Raw genomic sequence first — 16292 nt, 5'->3', positions numbered from 1 at the left:
TTCACGTCCCCTGCGTCCCTGGGTCAGCCTTCCTTTAGGCTTTGAAGGATACTGGTTCCAGTAAAGCTCTTGGGAGAATCTCTGTTTCTGAATAAGCACTTGCATTAATATGTTGATAATAAAAGCCTCATATCTTATCATCAGTTTCAATTAAGTGATAACTAAACTCTGGCAATTGGATGTATATCATTTTTCATTCAATCTGACTGTGTATGTATTTCCATGTGAATTGTCGCTTTGATGCACACAACATATTTTCATTTACAGTCACATACCTGGGTTACTGAGTCAGTGAGAACAACCTGTAGGCACAGGCAGGTAGCAGTACGTTGATTTGACACTTGCCTATTAGAGGATGTTACCACAGAGATTTAAGTCCCTCCCATTAGTCAGATTCTGTCACCTGAAATATGAGCACATTCTGAAAAAGCCTGAAATAACGTGGGTTCTGAGGCTGTTCTCAGGGTTGTGAGAGGCACAACCACTCTGGCTCCTCTGTTACAGACATCTTGCTAGAAAGGGCTCAAACTGTTTCTTTTTCATATTTGTCCTAACATTTTAAAAAATAAAATGTGTGTGACACTGGAACACACTTGGACTGAATGGCACAAACTCACTTTACTTCCGGCTGGTTTGTTTCATTTTTGTGGCTATTCTAGGTTACAGGCATCAGGTCAGGAGCAAAGGTCTTTCTGATTGTATGGTTCCCTAGGTTGTGGGAACAATTCTCGCTGCTCGGGGCCCTAATTTACATCCCTACCCTGTCCTCGGCACCTGTGCTAGCCAATTTGAGAGCGACTCGCAACCTGTGGCTTTTGAGCACTTGACTGTGGTTAGTCCACAGTGACATGTCCTATGAATGTAAGATACTCACTGGTTTTCAAAGAGTACAAAACAAACGGGAAAAGAATGTGAATTCTCTCTTTAATCGTTTTCATATTGACTACATGTTGGAATGATAATATTTTGGACAGACTGTGTTAAATAAAATATATTATTAGAATTGACTTGAACTGCTTCTCTTTGCTTTTCTAATGTGGCTGCCGGACATATTTTAGTTACGTATTTGGCTCACATGTGTTATATTTCTATTGGACAGCACTGCTCTAGCCACTGAAGTTTCCCATCTATCAAACGGGGCAAATAGTAGTCACTCTCCAGAGTTCATGTGAAAGTCAAAGTGAACTAATGAACATGAGTTTACTTGGCAAACTGTAAAGTGTAGGAAGAGTCTGAGATGCTGATGAGAATGATAGTGACAGTCACGACGGTGACAGTCATGATGATATTTTCAAGCTCCACCTCTCCAGGCTTCCCTGGAAATGGTCAACCAGAGGTCTCGCCGAAACTTCCTCTAAAAGTGCTCCCGAGCGAGGCATGCAAGGCTTTTAAAGTTTGAATGAGGCACGTGACCTGAACAGGAGGCTTATGTTTGTAACAGTGTCAACAAGGAGCATGCTAATGGCAGCAAAAATTAATAGTAATCTTTGCCGAAAGCCTTGAGCCAGGAGCTGTGTTAAGTGTTTTTTACCATCTTTATTCTGAATAATGCTTATGAGCCTTTTGCTCTCTCATATTTTCTGCACCCTTAATTGCTTCTGATAAGTTCTGTATGTAGATAATGGATGGAAGATGGCAAGATGTGACTTAGCAACAGCAACTCAGGGGACAAAGGCAGAATGTGAGTCGACCATGTGTGCATAAATTTGCACAGCAGAGTTCTAGCGTCATAACGTGAAAGGCGGTAGGATTTCTACACAGTCATTCCTCTCTGTGCTTCACGCCACTGCTCTTTGCAGATGTTTTGCAAATGGAAGGTTTGTGGCAACACTGAGCTGAGCAAGTCCATCAATGCCATTTTGCCAACAGCATTTGCTCACTTCCTGTCTCGGTTACATCTTGGTAATTCTTGCAATATTTTGGGGTTTTTTTCATTATGATTCTGTTCGTTATGGTGATCTGTGATCGGTGATCTTTGATGTAGCTACTGCAAAAGATGACAACTCACTGAAGGCTCAGATGATGGTTAGCATTTTTTAGCAATAAAATATTTTTAATTAAGGTATGTACATTTGTTAGACATAATGCTATTGAACACTTAATAGACTACAGTGTAGTGTAAACATAATTTTATATACACTGGGAAACCAGAAACTTCGTGTGACGCTTTATTGCAATAGTCACTTTATTGCCATGGTCTGGAACCAAACCTGCAACGTTCCCGAGATAGTATGCTTTGTAGTTAGGGTCAAATGTTGAGCCTCTAATCAATTTAACTTCTGTCTGTGTAAAGGATGGTTTTCATGAGATAACACTTTTGTTACCTCACTGCTCCCTTCAACAGCCTCTCAAGATAAACTGCTCACTCCACAGTCTTGAGATCAAAACTCATCTTCACGTTGTCCTCCGCACATCTCTCCAGTCTTTGATGCCTGAAAATGCCCTGCACATTATCATCTTCCTGACTTATTTAGGTCTACCTGGAATGCCTTTCAACATTCTTCACCCGTAAAGAAATCCTACGCCAAGTCAAGTTCTGCCTCTCCAAGAGGCCGAGTCAGATCATCCCCACTACTTCTAGACGTGCTTACTTACCTGACTCACCGCTTAGTTCTTGCCACGTGTGATCTACACTGTGATTTAGTAGTTATCTCCCCTGCTGCATTACCATTGTTAACACTAACATCACACACACACACACACAGGATCTTGCATACAATCTCTACATTCTTTCACAAATATTTATTGAGCACCTATTATGTGCCAGGCCCTGATCTAGATGATTGAATCAGTATGGTCTAATACAAATTTGAGTCTGTGTGCCTCTTATTATATCTTATTATATATAAATATTACGTATATCTTATATATCTTATTATATATAAATAGTGCAATTTAAGTAAATGACTATATTAAATAATATAAATAAAAACTTAAATAAATTGAATTCCTGAAGGGAAAATGTGTGTACATTAAAGATTTGCAGATTGAATCTCATTTTAAATACATTAGGGGCATATTCCTAATTAAACCCTGTGGTGTGTGCTTCTTAAAGTTCCTTTATAAGATCATCGATATATCCCAGTTTACTTTTTCTAATTTCAGATTTTGATATAGATCGTTTTTCTTAAAATAGAAACATCTGTATTCCTCAATCTCTGCCATACTTTGTGCTTACATCTGTCATTCTCAGACTTGAGCATGCCCCGGAATCACCTGGAAAGGTCTAGGAAGACAGTGGGCTAGAGCCAACCCTTGAGTTCTGGCTCCATAGGTCTGAGGTAGAGCCCAAGTGTTGGATTTGTACAAGTTCCCAGGTAAGGCTGAGGCTGCTGGCTGAGACATCACCCTGTGAGAACCATTGCTTTAAGCTAATTAAAAACTTCACTGCATTTTCCTGAGAAACTCATGGAGCTTAACCTAACTCCCCTCCCTTGAGATCCAGTGACCAAACTTTAAAATGAACATCCTGATTTTTCACCCTGCAGGCCTATGCTGAGAATTAAATGAGGTAATGTACACGAAACCGTCTAATCTGAGGTTCACATTCAGGAAATGTGACTTGAAACCACAGGCTTTCAACTTAGCCATAAAATAAGGCAGAGGCATTTATTTTACTAGATTCCCCAACTCGAGCAATTCAAGCTATCTATTAGAAGTTCTGGTCTCTCAATTCAACTGATTTCACCCACAGAATGATAAAATAATAGGCTCCCACAGTTGACAAAAACGTTAGAGATTCTCTGGAGCAAGCAGTTAAATGTTTTGGACCAGGTAAATTGTCAAACCCTTTTTGTTTACTTTCTTGATTCAGTAAAGCAATCAAAACAATTGAACTGGTTGCCTGTATCATTCTCAACTTGAATATTTGGTTTTTCCTAAATTGAATTATTTGACCAAAGCAAGCTACATCCAGGCTAACAGGAAAAAAAAAAAAAAGGAAATGAGATTCTCGTTTCTCTTGTCAGCTCGTAGCTGTGCAGCCTCCACACAGACGCTCTGCCCTGGGAGATCACGCTGAATTAAAGCCCTGTTCCTTCTGACTCCGGCTTGCCCACTGACTCACTGTGTGGCCTCACTCTGTGATGTTTCTCTACCCACTACACGGGCTCAGAGGGCTGTTAATGCAGGGGATCAATGATCAAAAATTAATTTTAAAGCCTATGTTAAGAGCGCATTAACGTGAACAGTGCAGCTTGCCTACCAGACAGCCTGAGCAGCCCAGCAAGATGCTCCAAAGGGTTTGAGGACAAAATTCTCAGATAGAATATATCTTGAGAATAATGATGCATGTCACTAATAACCCAGTGCTAAGTTATCAGCCTAAATTGGAGGCTTTGCAGAGGAATACACAGCCTTTATAATTTCCAGTTTGGTGCAATAATATGGAAATGGCTTTCGATGCCGGGATTGGATCAGCCTAAATGAGCTGGAATTGATAGCTGCCTGTAATACCAGGGGCAGGAGAGAGTGATCACGTCTGTGTCCTTGCTGACTTATCTAGGGCTCTCCAGACGTGACAGTTTTAAGGAGTGAGACTTTAAATGTGTTATGGAGACGCACTGCAATATCCTGCAGCACAGAGCGAGGTACCTTTAAAATCGCCTCAACAGGAATACAGAATGCGGCGTCTCCTTTCCAGGAAGGGAAAAAGGGCTTTTGTTCCCATGAAAAGTAGAAGACGATAATTTTTTTAAAAAATATGATGGAGGTGTTCTGAGGGCACAGAGAATGAGCTCTTCCTCCGGGAGACCCCCAAGCCCAGGCCACTCTGTCCCCTGGAAGTGATAGCATTCTGAAAGGCAGACACCAGGACCCTTTTCAGAGAACAAGATAACGGACACCTGAGGGCAAGACAGTGAAGCTCATGATTAAAATGTTAAACTGGCAAAATTCAAAGCCTGTGGTCAATGACATAGGGAACAAAGAGCTTCTTTAGTTTCTGTATTATAGACAGCATCCCCGGCATTACGTAACAGCCCCTCTAAGAAGTCATCACGGCATGAACAAATCATTGTGGAACAGTGGCGAGTTTAGATTGGCCCGAACGGAATCAGGCATGATGAGGTCTTTGCAAGGCATATACGACTCCCTACCATCTGACTGCTTCAGCCTCATCTTCTTGCCAGCCTGTGCTCCATCGTAGTCCTGGTGGTGGCACTTCCCTGAGACACCAGACTCTGATGTCCCATGTGCCTTTGCGTCTGTCTCCCCTTCCACCTGAAATGTGCTTCTCCGTTGTGTCTGTCTAGTGAGCTCATCCCTTAAGACCCCGTGGAGCTGCCTTCTGTTTGGTGTCCCAGTGTAGTTGTTTGCTGTGTCTCAAACCGCCCCAAAACTTACTGGAATAAAACAAGACTAGCGAGGATGGCTTGTCCCTCCTCCACAATGTCTGGCATCTCAGTTGAGAGGGACTCAAGTGATGGAGGACTGTCAGCTGGTCTGGCATGTTTTGGGAGTGGCTGAGGGCTGAGTTCAGCTGGGCTCATCCACCAGAGTACCTACAACATGGCGCCTCTGGCATAACAGCCATAGGGTAGTCAGGTGTCTTATGTAGAGCTTGGTATTCTAGCAAACAATGTGGAAGCCACATGCCTTTCCAGACTGGGATTTCAAAATGTAGAACAGATAAGCAAGATTGTACTGTGTAGCACAGGGAAATATATACAGGAACTTGTGGTGGCTCACAGTGAAAGAGAATGTGACAATGAATGTATGTATGTTCATGTATAACTGAAAAACTGTGCTCTACACTGGAATTTGGCACAACGTTGTAAAATGACTATAACTCAATTAAAAAAAAAGTTTATATACAAAAAAAAAAAAAAGACTGAGCTTCAGAACACATACAGAGTTACTTTTGTCACATTCTACCACTCAGCGGTCACAAGCTAGCCCAGACTCAGGAGGAGGGGACATAGGCTTTGCCTCTCATTGAGAGAAATGTCAAAGAATTGGGGACCGCATATCCTCTCTGACCCAGACAGGGTGGCACGTTCTCCTTTGCTCCACCCCCACACGCAGCGTAGCTTGGGATCTCTACCAGCACCTGTTTCTGGCTGTGCTGTGTGGCTGTTTAGTCCCCTGGCTTCCAACTAGACCCTGATCGCCATTCGATTTGCAAGGCCTGGCAAAGCTCACGTAAGATATTGGACAAAAGGCGCTTAATGAGCACTTCTCAAAGGGGGAGTCTGTTGTAAGTCTGGATTCCAAACAGAAACTCCTCCAGCAAAGGGTGTGTAACTCCTGCCCCAAGGGCAGCCCCCCATGCTGTGGGGAAGAGCAGTGCTTGTGAGCAGAGGGCGTGGTGGCTGGGAGAATGTAGCCGTGGGATTCTCAGTGAGCGAGAGTCCGAGGCCACCGCCCACAGCCTTTCCAGGGCGAGTAATCGGAGACAAATGCCAGTAGTGATCCGCACCGGCCAGGGCTGTCAGAGGCGCAGTCTGGCGTCCTCCTCTGCCACTGCCCTCTCCGCCTTCCCCTGGAGTCCAGCCTCCTGGGTCTAATGGCCTGTGGGACAGTTGCCCGGATGTCTGATAGAGGTGCTCAACCCGCATGTCTAAAGGGCCAAACTCTCGAGTCAGCAAGCCCTTCCAGCTCCGCCTTCAGCCCTGCCTGGCCTTGTCTGCTGCAGCAATGTCCTGACTGCCTTCCTTTCTTCCAGCCTCACCCCTCTTCAGATCTCCCCCAGCAGTGACTCTTTAAATAAGGAAATATAGTCATGTTCCTCCTCTGCTCAAACCCACCAATGGTGCCTCCTCCACCCGTAGACCAAAGTCCAAAGGGCTTGCTCAGGCCCCACGTGGGTAGCCCTCAGCTACCTCGCCGCCCTCATTTCCCACCCCAGCGCCACTCACCGCCCCGCTTCAGGCGCACTCTGCCCTCCCCTCAAGCGCACTCCGCCTCCAGCCGCTCTGCTTGCTGCTTCCTCTTCCTGGAATCTTCTTTCCTGGATGTTCTTCGTACTCCATCCAGGACTTGGCTCAAATGTCTCCTCTTCCTCACCAGTCACCTTCTATTCCTACTGTTTCTTCATTCTGCTCTATTTGACTTCCGACCACTTATCACCACCGGCATGATACTGTTCCTTTGTTTATTGTCTGTCTCCTTGCACTAGAGTATCGGCTGTGTTTACTGCTGTGTTCCAAGCATCCAGGACAGTGTCTGGCTTTGTAGAGGGCACTAAACAAATATTTGTGGAATTAATGAAGAAATTGACGAATGTTCCTGGAAGACATGGATCGCAGTGCTCTTACCTGCAGAAGCCAGACGAGGCCTTAGGACCTGTCTGATCTGTGTTCCGTGTAACCTCTGACAGTCTGAAAGTATTTTGGTCCAAGAAATGAAAAATGATATGCCACCCCTGCGCTAAACTTGGGGTGCTTTTGGTTTTGTCTGTTTTCTTTCCTTTACAAGAGCTGTTTTGTCTCCTTATTCCCAGGACCTAACAAGTGTCTGGAACTAATAGGTACTTGAAAGGTGTTTGCTGAACTCATGTTCAGTAGACTAGAAATACGCTAGATGGTTTTGTGACTCACCACGTGTAAACATTAGCCAGTGAGATGGAAGCCCCGATTGCATTTTGCAAATACTTCATTGATACCAAAAATGTATCAAGTGTAAGTGCCTCATGCACAGCGTCCCCCCGGCGTCTCCTCCGTGGCTTCTCTGCGGGTTTGGAAGGAAGGGGAAGGTGCTCCTCCCCTGACCAGTGGCTCCAGAGAAAAGTGCAACTAAATCCTGTCACCTTCGTCAGCACAGCCCCTCTCCTGGCATGGACTGGTGATGGGGCTGGCCACCCTGTGCCGGTACCTCTCCCCGAACTGCAGGGAGACAGATAAGAAATTGTGCTGTCTTTATCCTGTGCTTTATGTATGTACAACTTTTAAGGAAGTGAATGCTTGAGTTCGTGACAAAAGCCCTTCATTTACATGCGACATTAAGCGTCAGTTAACGCTCGGTCAGGTGGCATGGTCGTTTGATTGGTCCCAAGACTGTGCTTTCTGCGTTACTTTGTGCCAGAGTGGCTCTCGTGATAGGTGCTGAGTAAGGACAAAGTGCGACGGGGATGCTGCTTAGTGTTTGTAAAACTTCTTTCAGCCCAGGCTTTCCAAGCAGGATACACACGTTAAAGGAAGCGATTATCCCCACTTGATGCAAAGAGGAGAAACGTTTGATTTCTTTAGTAATAGCCTCTCAGAACAGTTTCCAAAGGTAATTACATCGGTTGGATATGCCAACTTGTGCAATGAAATTATCAGCACATTACATGAAACCAATAAGAGGAAATAACACTTCACAGAGCATATCAAGTACAAGAGGAGCTTCCCCTGCGTCCTGACTCGCTCCCTCTGTCACCGGGGGTAGAACACCAGCATTGCTGTAATGAGGGAACGGATGCATCCTTTTGGGCCGTGGTCGAATGTTCTAACATCATTTGAACGCACATGAGATAGGAGGTCCCCTGGGAGTAAGGAGAAGGCTGCCCCCTGCCCCTCAGACATTCCCTCTCTGAGCGAGACAATGAACAGTGAACTCTGACTGAGGACCAGCTACGCTCCTGGCCTTGTGCTAGGTGCGTTCACGTGCCTGACCTCCTCCCATCTCCATCGCAGTTCATTTTGTGGCTTAACACCAGGAGCTTGGTCTTGGACTCCAGGCTTGGTGTTCTTTCCACTACCCAGACCTGCAATGCCCAGGCCAGGCCAGGGCTCACCACCTTCGTCCAGCAACTCCCAATTCCGCACTTCTTCAGCAGCCCCAGGGGGACAGAAAGCCAGCCCTCCAGGATTGCACAAAGCACACCTGAGTCACTGAAGGGCTAAACCCATAGAAACGGGCAGAGGGTTAGACATGATGGGAGCCTCCTCACTGTCTCAGCCTTCCGGTACCCACCCAGATTCCAGCGTCTTTCCTTGCCTCGCAGAAAGGTTGGTAGTGTGGGCTATGAGGTCTGATTGGCTGGGTCTGAAGCCCAGTTTCTTCACTTGTAAGCTATGCAATCTTTTTTTTTTTTAAGTAAGCTATGCGATCTTAACCTTACTGTGCCTCAGTTTCTTCACTGCAAAGTGGTTTAATAATAATATCTACCTCACACTGATGTTACAGGAATTGAATGTACCACTGCATAGTCCATCAGGGAGGTGCTCTTCAATCAGGAAAAACAGAAGCAAAGGAGTGACTGTGGAAAGATTTCTAACACTACCTTAATTTCCCAACTATAGGCAGAGTTCAACATTCTAAGTAAAACAAAGTCATAAGCAATGACACCTGGGTTCCTTTGCTCTCCAAGCCTTTCCTTCCTTTTGTCAAGACCTCCTTCTCCTTGGTACAGCTGCCTACAGATGACACCAACTCACAGTCTCTAGCTGACATTCCATCCCTGACTTACTCCTGTCTCTGCGAGATGGGGAATTGTTCTCTGAAGGCAGAAATGTGCTTATATAAGTGCATATACACATTCCCATCCCCTTTGGCGATAAAGCCTTGAGGAAAAAGATGTATTTTTCAAGATGTGGCCATGAAACTATGTGGTAGGACCTTATAATCTCAGGGCCAAGAGGGAAAAAAAATAGCACAAAAAGGGAAATTTCAGCCAATGTTACAGAACCGCAGCGGTAAGAAGCTGTTTCCTGAACAACAGGCTTGCTAAGCCACGTGACCTCTGCTGCCATGTGAAGAGTGAGAAATTCTCTAAATTAAATCAGTCGGAATGGCGAGCCGGAGAGGCGCCTGCTGACCGAGACCTCCGGCGGCACCGCCGGGGGCCAGGCTGGGAAATCAGGCGGAATTGAAGTTCCCCTGCGAGAGCAGTTAAGAGCCCCATGGGTAGGTGTTCACAGGTTTTGCCAAGTCTTCTCTCGCTGACAGACTGTGGCTCCTCGGTCGAGTTTCCTCTCCTGTCTGCTGCTTCTGCTTCTGCTCCATGGCCTTGCAAATACCGTAATGTGATCACAGCTTGTTTCCATTCTCCGAAACCTGTACCCGGAAGGTACCTCTAAGCTATATACGTACGTCGGGATTAAAGACAAGACAGGCTCCCAGCCTCATCGTGCTCAAATGCACTTCCTTTGAAATAAGGCATTTTGGCTGAGGATCCCTGGGCTTCAGGTGTACCTGGGGGGAAGGACAGGTGACTCTTCCCTGACCTTATTTGCTCCTGGCTGAGCTGGAGCTGAGATGCTGTTCACAAGTGGTGCTTAGAGGCAGTGTCCCCCACTCACTCAGTGAGGAGTGTTCAGGGCACAGATGCAGCGGAGGAGTGGAGCAAGGCAACGCCCTCCATCCTTGTCCGTCCCCACCCCCAGGTGCCTGTTTTAGTCTCCATTTCATTAGAATGCTGCCTTGGGATGGATCACACCCCAAATCAAATTCCAAGAAAGGACAGAGGGTCCATGAGAGGAAAATGGCTTTGGAGTCAGTGCCACAGCCTGAGAGGCCGGGGAGGGGTTTGGAGTCCCAAAACCCAGTCATCCTCCTGACTTGGGGATGCCTTGGGGAAGTGGCTCTGGGCATAGTCAGGGTTCCAACAGAAAACAGATGGCAGACTCAACGGGGGGCAGTTGAGGAGAATTTAATTAAGGGACCGTGTTCAAAGATGTGATCCGAGTTAAGGAAAAGGGAATGGTGAAGTATCTGGATTTGAGGAAGCAGCTACCACCCCAAGGCAGCTTTGGGAGAGATGTGGGCTTCCATAGAGGAACCAACCAGCAGGACGGGGTCCTGGGGGGAATTCCAATTCTTCTCTGCCAGTGCTCGAGTCTCTGCCAGTGCTGCCCGTTCGCCAAACCCTATAGGGATCAAGAGGGCAGAGGAGCCTATGTGATGCATGAAGGGTTACCCAAGGCAAAAAGAAAGGGAAGAAGAGTGGTGGGTGGGTCTGTAGGGACAAACGGGGCGCACACAGCATCATTCTTCTCGCTTCCCAGGGTGCGGGCAGTTGGAGCCATCTGAGAATCTTTACTGAAGTCAATGCAAGTGACTTGATTCGGCTTATCCCTGAGAGACCGTCATGGTCTGTTCTGTTGGGGTTGGCAGCCCCCCAAAAGGCTGACAAATTCATGGCTCCGCCAATGGCAGCAACATGGTCGCCAGTGCAGAGGGGGCTGTGACAGCTGTGGCCAGCAGGGGTGGGTAGCCCTGCTGTGGTGGCTCCTGCAGGGTGCGTGAAAGCCAGCAGTTTCTGAGCCCAGCCCCAAAGGGCGCTGCCAACATCTTGTTCCCCAAAAGGACCTCCTCAGAGCAATGACCAGAACTGACATGTGAGCACCCTGGGAGACCTCAAACATTCTGGAGGCATGGGACTAGGGCTCAGCAAACTTTTCTGTACAGAGCCCTGCAGCAAATACTCTGGGCTTTGTGACCTCTACGCTCTCTGTTGTTAACGATTCAGTTCTGTGGTTTGTTGTGGCACGAAAACAGCTCCAGACACGTAAACAAATGAGTGTGATCGTGTTCTAATAACACTTTACAAAAATAGGTGTCAGGCTGGATCTGATCTTCAAGTAGTAGCTTGCTGGATACTGGCTTAGAACAGGGAGATTTAGGGGGTTCGTATAATGCTGCCCTCATTTGTACCCACAAGATGGCAAGGCTGGGGTCGTATCTGTTTTATGTATCGACATTTCTGGTTTCTATTAGATTGTAAGCCACATGAAGACAGGAGCCATGTCTTATTGTTCTGGGCGTCCTTAATACCCAGAATTACATGAATGGATGAATGAATGAATGGCCACAGAAGACACTCTAATCTGCAGTGGTATTGCAGTTCTTGCCTTTTTCATGTATTTAAACCAGTGAATGATCAGAAGATGTGTAGAGAAATAGAAACTCTGTGTGGGTCCTAAATTTCTCATCAAATGGAGACAGTTTCACGCGCTGACTGGCGCTCCTTTACTCTAATGAAGGTAGAATAGGTTAGCGCAAACAAACAAATGTTGACAGTAGAAAAATAAACAGGATCCTAATTAATGTGTTTGCTAATGAGACTCCCTGGATGGATGTTTAACCGTCGCACATGAATTAGGTGTTTTTTCCCAGCATATGCTGAACTTAGGGGGTTGGGCGTTCGGTGCTTTATTTATCACACATGGACTTTAAAAACTCCAGGGGAAAAAAAAAATCCTTGCAACTCTATGTTTCTGATCTTCCGTAAGTTCCCTTTCTGTTTTCCCTCCCTTCCAACCCCAGGGTATTCGTGGTGCACCTGCTATCATGAGTGTGCTCGTAAAAGATAACTTTGGAACTGCCTGTGAGACACAAGTCTTAGCACCCCGACCACTGTGCAGATCCAGGACTGTGTAAAGCCATGTGCAGAGAGGCGGACAGAGCTGGAGAGAACAGAACAGTCGGTGTGGTACAAGGCTGGACCACCACCGCCCGCAAAAGCACACACGCCTTCCACGTAGTCTGGTTCTTCTTTACGGTGAATGGAACACAGCCGACGAAGGAATGGAAGAGCGCTTTTGCTGTTTCCTTCAGTAAACAGTAGTTTGAATTGTTTGACCATAAAATGTTGAAAGGAGGGAGTTCTTAGCTTTCCCACAACAGAAGCAAACTTTGGGGATGATGGAGTTTAGGGGCCCAAAGATTCTAGTGAATGTGTTTCAGCATGAGTGGCTGGAAATATCTGTGATCAAACAGGGAACGAGATACAACCTCCGTTTCTAGGTCACTGAATGCATTCGCTAAATATTTATTGAGCATTCACCAAGTGCCCAGCAGAGATGAATCCAAATCTGAACGCTGCTACTCCACCCAGTCCTTTGTTGAGCCTACATGCAAACGGTTTTGCAAGCTTTGTGGAAGGTATGTATTTGATATTTGCTTGATAGTCATCATGGAATCAGAAACAAGGTCCCTGGACACCGACACTCTTCTGTCTGTGTTGAGGCCATGTTTTGCCGTGCCTCATTTTGACATAGCGAGCCAAGAGAATGCCAAAAAAATCTGTAGTTTCTCGACAGGCAAGTGATATAATAGTGTTCATATTTTGATGAAAATCAAACAAAATTTGCTTTGTTTATTTCAGTCTAAGTAAAATGTGAATTTCATCTTTTTATTTTTTAAAAGGGCAGTGTTTAATTCTTTATAAAACCTGTGGTCCAAGTATTCCTATTTTGATAAATTATAAAGTGACTTTCTCTCCTCTCACCTTTTCCTGCTGAGGCCTGGCACTGCTTAGATCTTGCCTTCTGCCCTTACAACCCCTGGCGTGTGTCTATTACTCAGAGCATCAAGTGGAGGTCAACAAGTTACTGAAAAAGACCAGACAAGTGAAAGAAATCCTTACTGCTTCTCAATGAGTATTGGCCTAAAAGCACAGTTTTACATCGTGAGGGGGATAAGTTCTTGTACGTCAGCCCCTGTAGGGCAATACACACAGTAAGTGAGACAGACGAACAGCAATGTTAAATTATTTAAGTGCAAGTGTACTTAAAACTCCATGAGATAAAATAGGTACAATCCTCATTCTTCTGCTAAAACTAATTCTTATGAACAGTGTGATATAAACACAGAACATGAAAAATGCCGGAATTTTCGATCAGATAATTAATGTAACTAGAGTTGATAGACGGTAGATAGTTATACATTGAAAGGCAAACGTAAATTACTGCTTTCGTGCGGCTTCTGAATGTCGCATTTACTTTGAAAAATAACTGTTTTGTTCTAAAGGAGCTGTATGCTTAAATAGTAGAAGACATTCAGCTGTGGTTCTTAACCCATCAGTGAGCGGCATTATTGACACCATAAGCCAGTGAACTAAAAGCTCTGTTAATAAGAAAACTGGCATATTTTCAATTCAGACTGACACTATTCAAGATACAGGCGTAAGTGACATCTCTTCAGTACCACTGTACTACGATGTATCACAGGATCTAAGAAAGTGCGATACTTAGAGGAAGCATTAAGTCAAACACAGGGGAAAAAATACTTTCCAGTCTGCCACAGATGTTCTCAGGGAAAAGTGTGTAGGAGGTTCAGCTGATGGAATATTCACCAGGAAAGGACTATTTGATGAGTTAGATTGTATCGTTTTTTTTTTTTTAAAAATCAGCCATGTTTTTGTGTGGTGTGATTCTCTGTTCTGAATTTGCTAATAGGAGATAAGATATAAATGTGAGTCCTCATTCAGCTGTCATATCCCTGTGGGTCATCCTTAAGAGCATCAAGTGGGAGAAAAGGGATTTTTAGATACCATTTTAAATTGTCTTTGGGGAAATGAGGCAGTGGGCTAAAGGCATGGGTCTGACAAAAGTATGTGAGAACTAGAGAGCTCAAAATCTGGCCCTGTGACTGCGTGAGAGCGTTCTAGTGTGAGCGTGTGGCAGTAATAGAAATACTGAATAACGTAGTCAATAGCACAGAAGTGGTTTGGTTTGGGTAGCAGGTTAGGGCACTGAAATAGAGACCAGAACTCAAGTGATCAGTCAAGGGGCAAAGACGGCAGAAGCAAACTCAGCACGTGGACTGTGACTCCTATTGGCCAAAGAAAGTTCCAAGCCCTGAATTAGGAGCATCAGCAACTGAAAGGATGTTGGTTGGGTATCACCTCCAGCCCTCTTACCCTAGCTCCATTATTTTGCAGATAAAGAGACCAAGGTCCAAAGAGGAAAAGTGATTCCTCTGGTCATATTTTTTATTCATTCATTCATTCATTCATTCACTCAAGAAGTATTTGATGAACACCTCTGATGAGCCGGGCGCCATGCTAAGCAGTAGGCAGGAGTAGATCTGTCACTGAGTCAAACTTGCGTCCCCTTGCCCGTGTGCACCGACACGGGGCTGTGGTGGAGGGAAGTGCCACATGCACTGCAGGGCACCAAGCAAGGAGTTCAGGTAGCCCGTGCTCAAGATGCTTGAACTCCTCGATGGCTTTCAGGGAAAAAATTTTTAAAGACAGGGTGAGGGAGGGGGCTTGTGAGGTACATGATCAGCTCATGGACGTTCTTCTGATAGGCTGGTGGTGAGGTGTTCCACAGTCAACATTATCAACTTTCTGTTTCCAGCTGGTTTGGGATCTGCTATGTGCTCGTGGGCAGCATGCAATTAACTTCTTCCACCTGGTGGGGGTTTGAGTCTTTGCATAACAGCGGAAAGGACACGGCTCAGAGTATTACCTACAGCCACTGAAGAGGAACTAAAGGTCCCTGACTTTGTTTAATGGCTAAACAATTATTATTTTGTCTTGCTTGACCATTTCCTTTCTGTTGCATTTTCTCATTTCTCTGACTAAATGTATTCTTTGGAACTTGGGGAAGGCCTAGGAGGCTAAAGTTTTCTATAGACAAAAGGCAGGTAGAGGACATGGGGCATCTGTCCCAGGAAGGCCCCATAGGGTCCTGTTCCATTACAGATCCAGTTTTGTGGATCCTGAAGCTTGTATAGTTTTAAGAAAAGAATGTGAAATTAAGTCAAAAAGGGAGTACGTAAGTAGGACAGTAGAAAAAACACAACTGAAAAAAATGTTAAAGCCAACAGTCACCATAAGCATCACAAAATCCAGAAAAATAACATATCTTTATTAATTGACTACCTATCACATCTTTATATTATCTTTTCCTGACAATTTTTGGCTGCATATTCCTTGATCACCTTTCCAAGGACAACAATTTTATGTTTTCTGTGGACAGAAAGGAGAGATAATTTAGTCTTTCCTTCAGCATCACTGATCAAATTAGTTTCCAATAATTGGCAAATTTGAAATGATTTTTTTCAGCTTCACAACTCATGGTTGGTTATGTAATATAAAATTTCAGAATTGCTATCAAATTTGGGAAAACTTTTATCAAGGAGAGAATTCTCATTTGATTTGTTTCCAGCAATGAGACCCAAACCTTCTACGATTTTATACAGCTGGTGACTGGAAGAATATTTCATAGACTAACTTCTGGCACCATCTAGTTCAAACCTTGTTTCTCTTCTGCTGCTCCCATACCTCCTCTTGCTTGACGCCATAGGAACACACTCATTTCAAAGCACAACCTCTGGTCCTTCATCATTATATCCCAACCCCAGATGAGTGAGCTCCGGAAGGAGTAGGGTTCTGTCTGGAAGCCTTTCTTAGACTGGATCAGCAAGCGATAGCTTAGTGATACAAAAAAGCGAGTGTGAACCACGTAACATACCTCATTAAACTAAAATTGAATATATATGCAACCCAGCTCTCCTTTAGCTGGATTCAAAAATCACTGCTGGCCACATGAACACATCTGAACAGGAAGGAGAGTGTGACAGAGGGAAAGTCAGTGGGGAAGGACCTGTAAATTTAACTGATTGTGGTTAAAATATTT

The 16292-nt window shown here is 44.9% G+C and overlaps 1 protein-coding gene across 1 annotated transcript in view; it reads left to right on the top strand.

Moving 5' to 3' along the window:
- NTNG1 (netrin G1) overlaps nt 1-12928 on the top strand; it is a 350074-nt gene extending 337146 nt beyond the window's left edge. The window contains exon 7 of the mRNA XM_072968104.1: nt 12190-12928. Coding sequence (XP_072824205.1) covers nt 12190-12236 — 47 coding nt within the window. The 3' untranslated portion in view covers nt 12237-12928. The remainder of the gene's footprint in view (nt 1-12189) is intronic.
- Nucleotides 12929-16292: the final 3364 nt, after the last annotated feature.

Source organism: Vicugna pacos, chromosome 9, assembly GCF_048564905.1.
Source record: "Vicugna pacos chromosome 9, VicPac4, whole genome shotgun sequence".
Classification (NCBI taxonomy): domain Eukaryota; kingdom Metazoa; phylum Chordata; class Mammalia; order Artiodactyla; family Camelidae; genus Vicugna; species Vicugna pacos.
The sequence above is the reverse complement of the archived record's forward strand: the minus strand, read 5'-3'. Positions and strand labels throughout refer to the sequence as shown.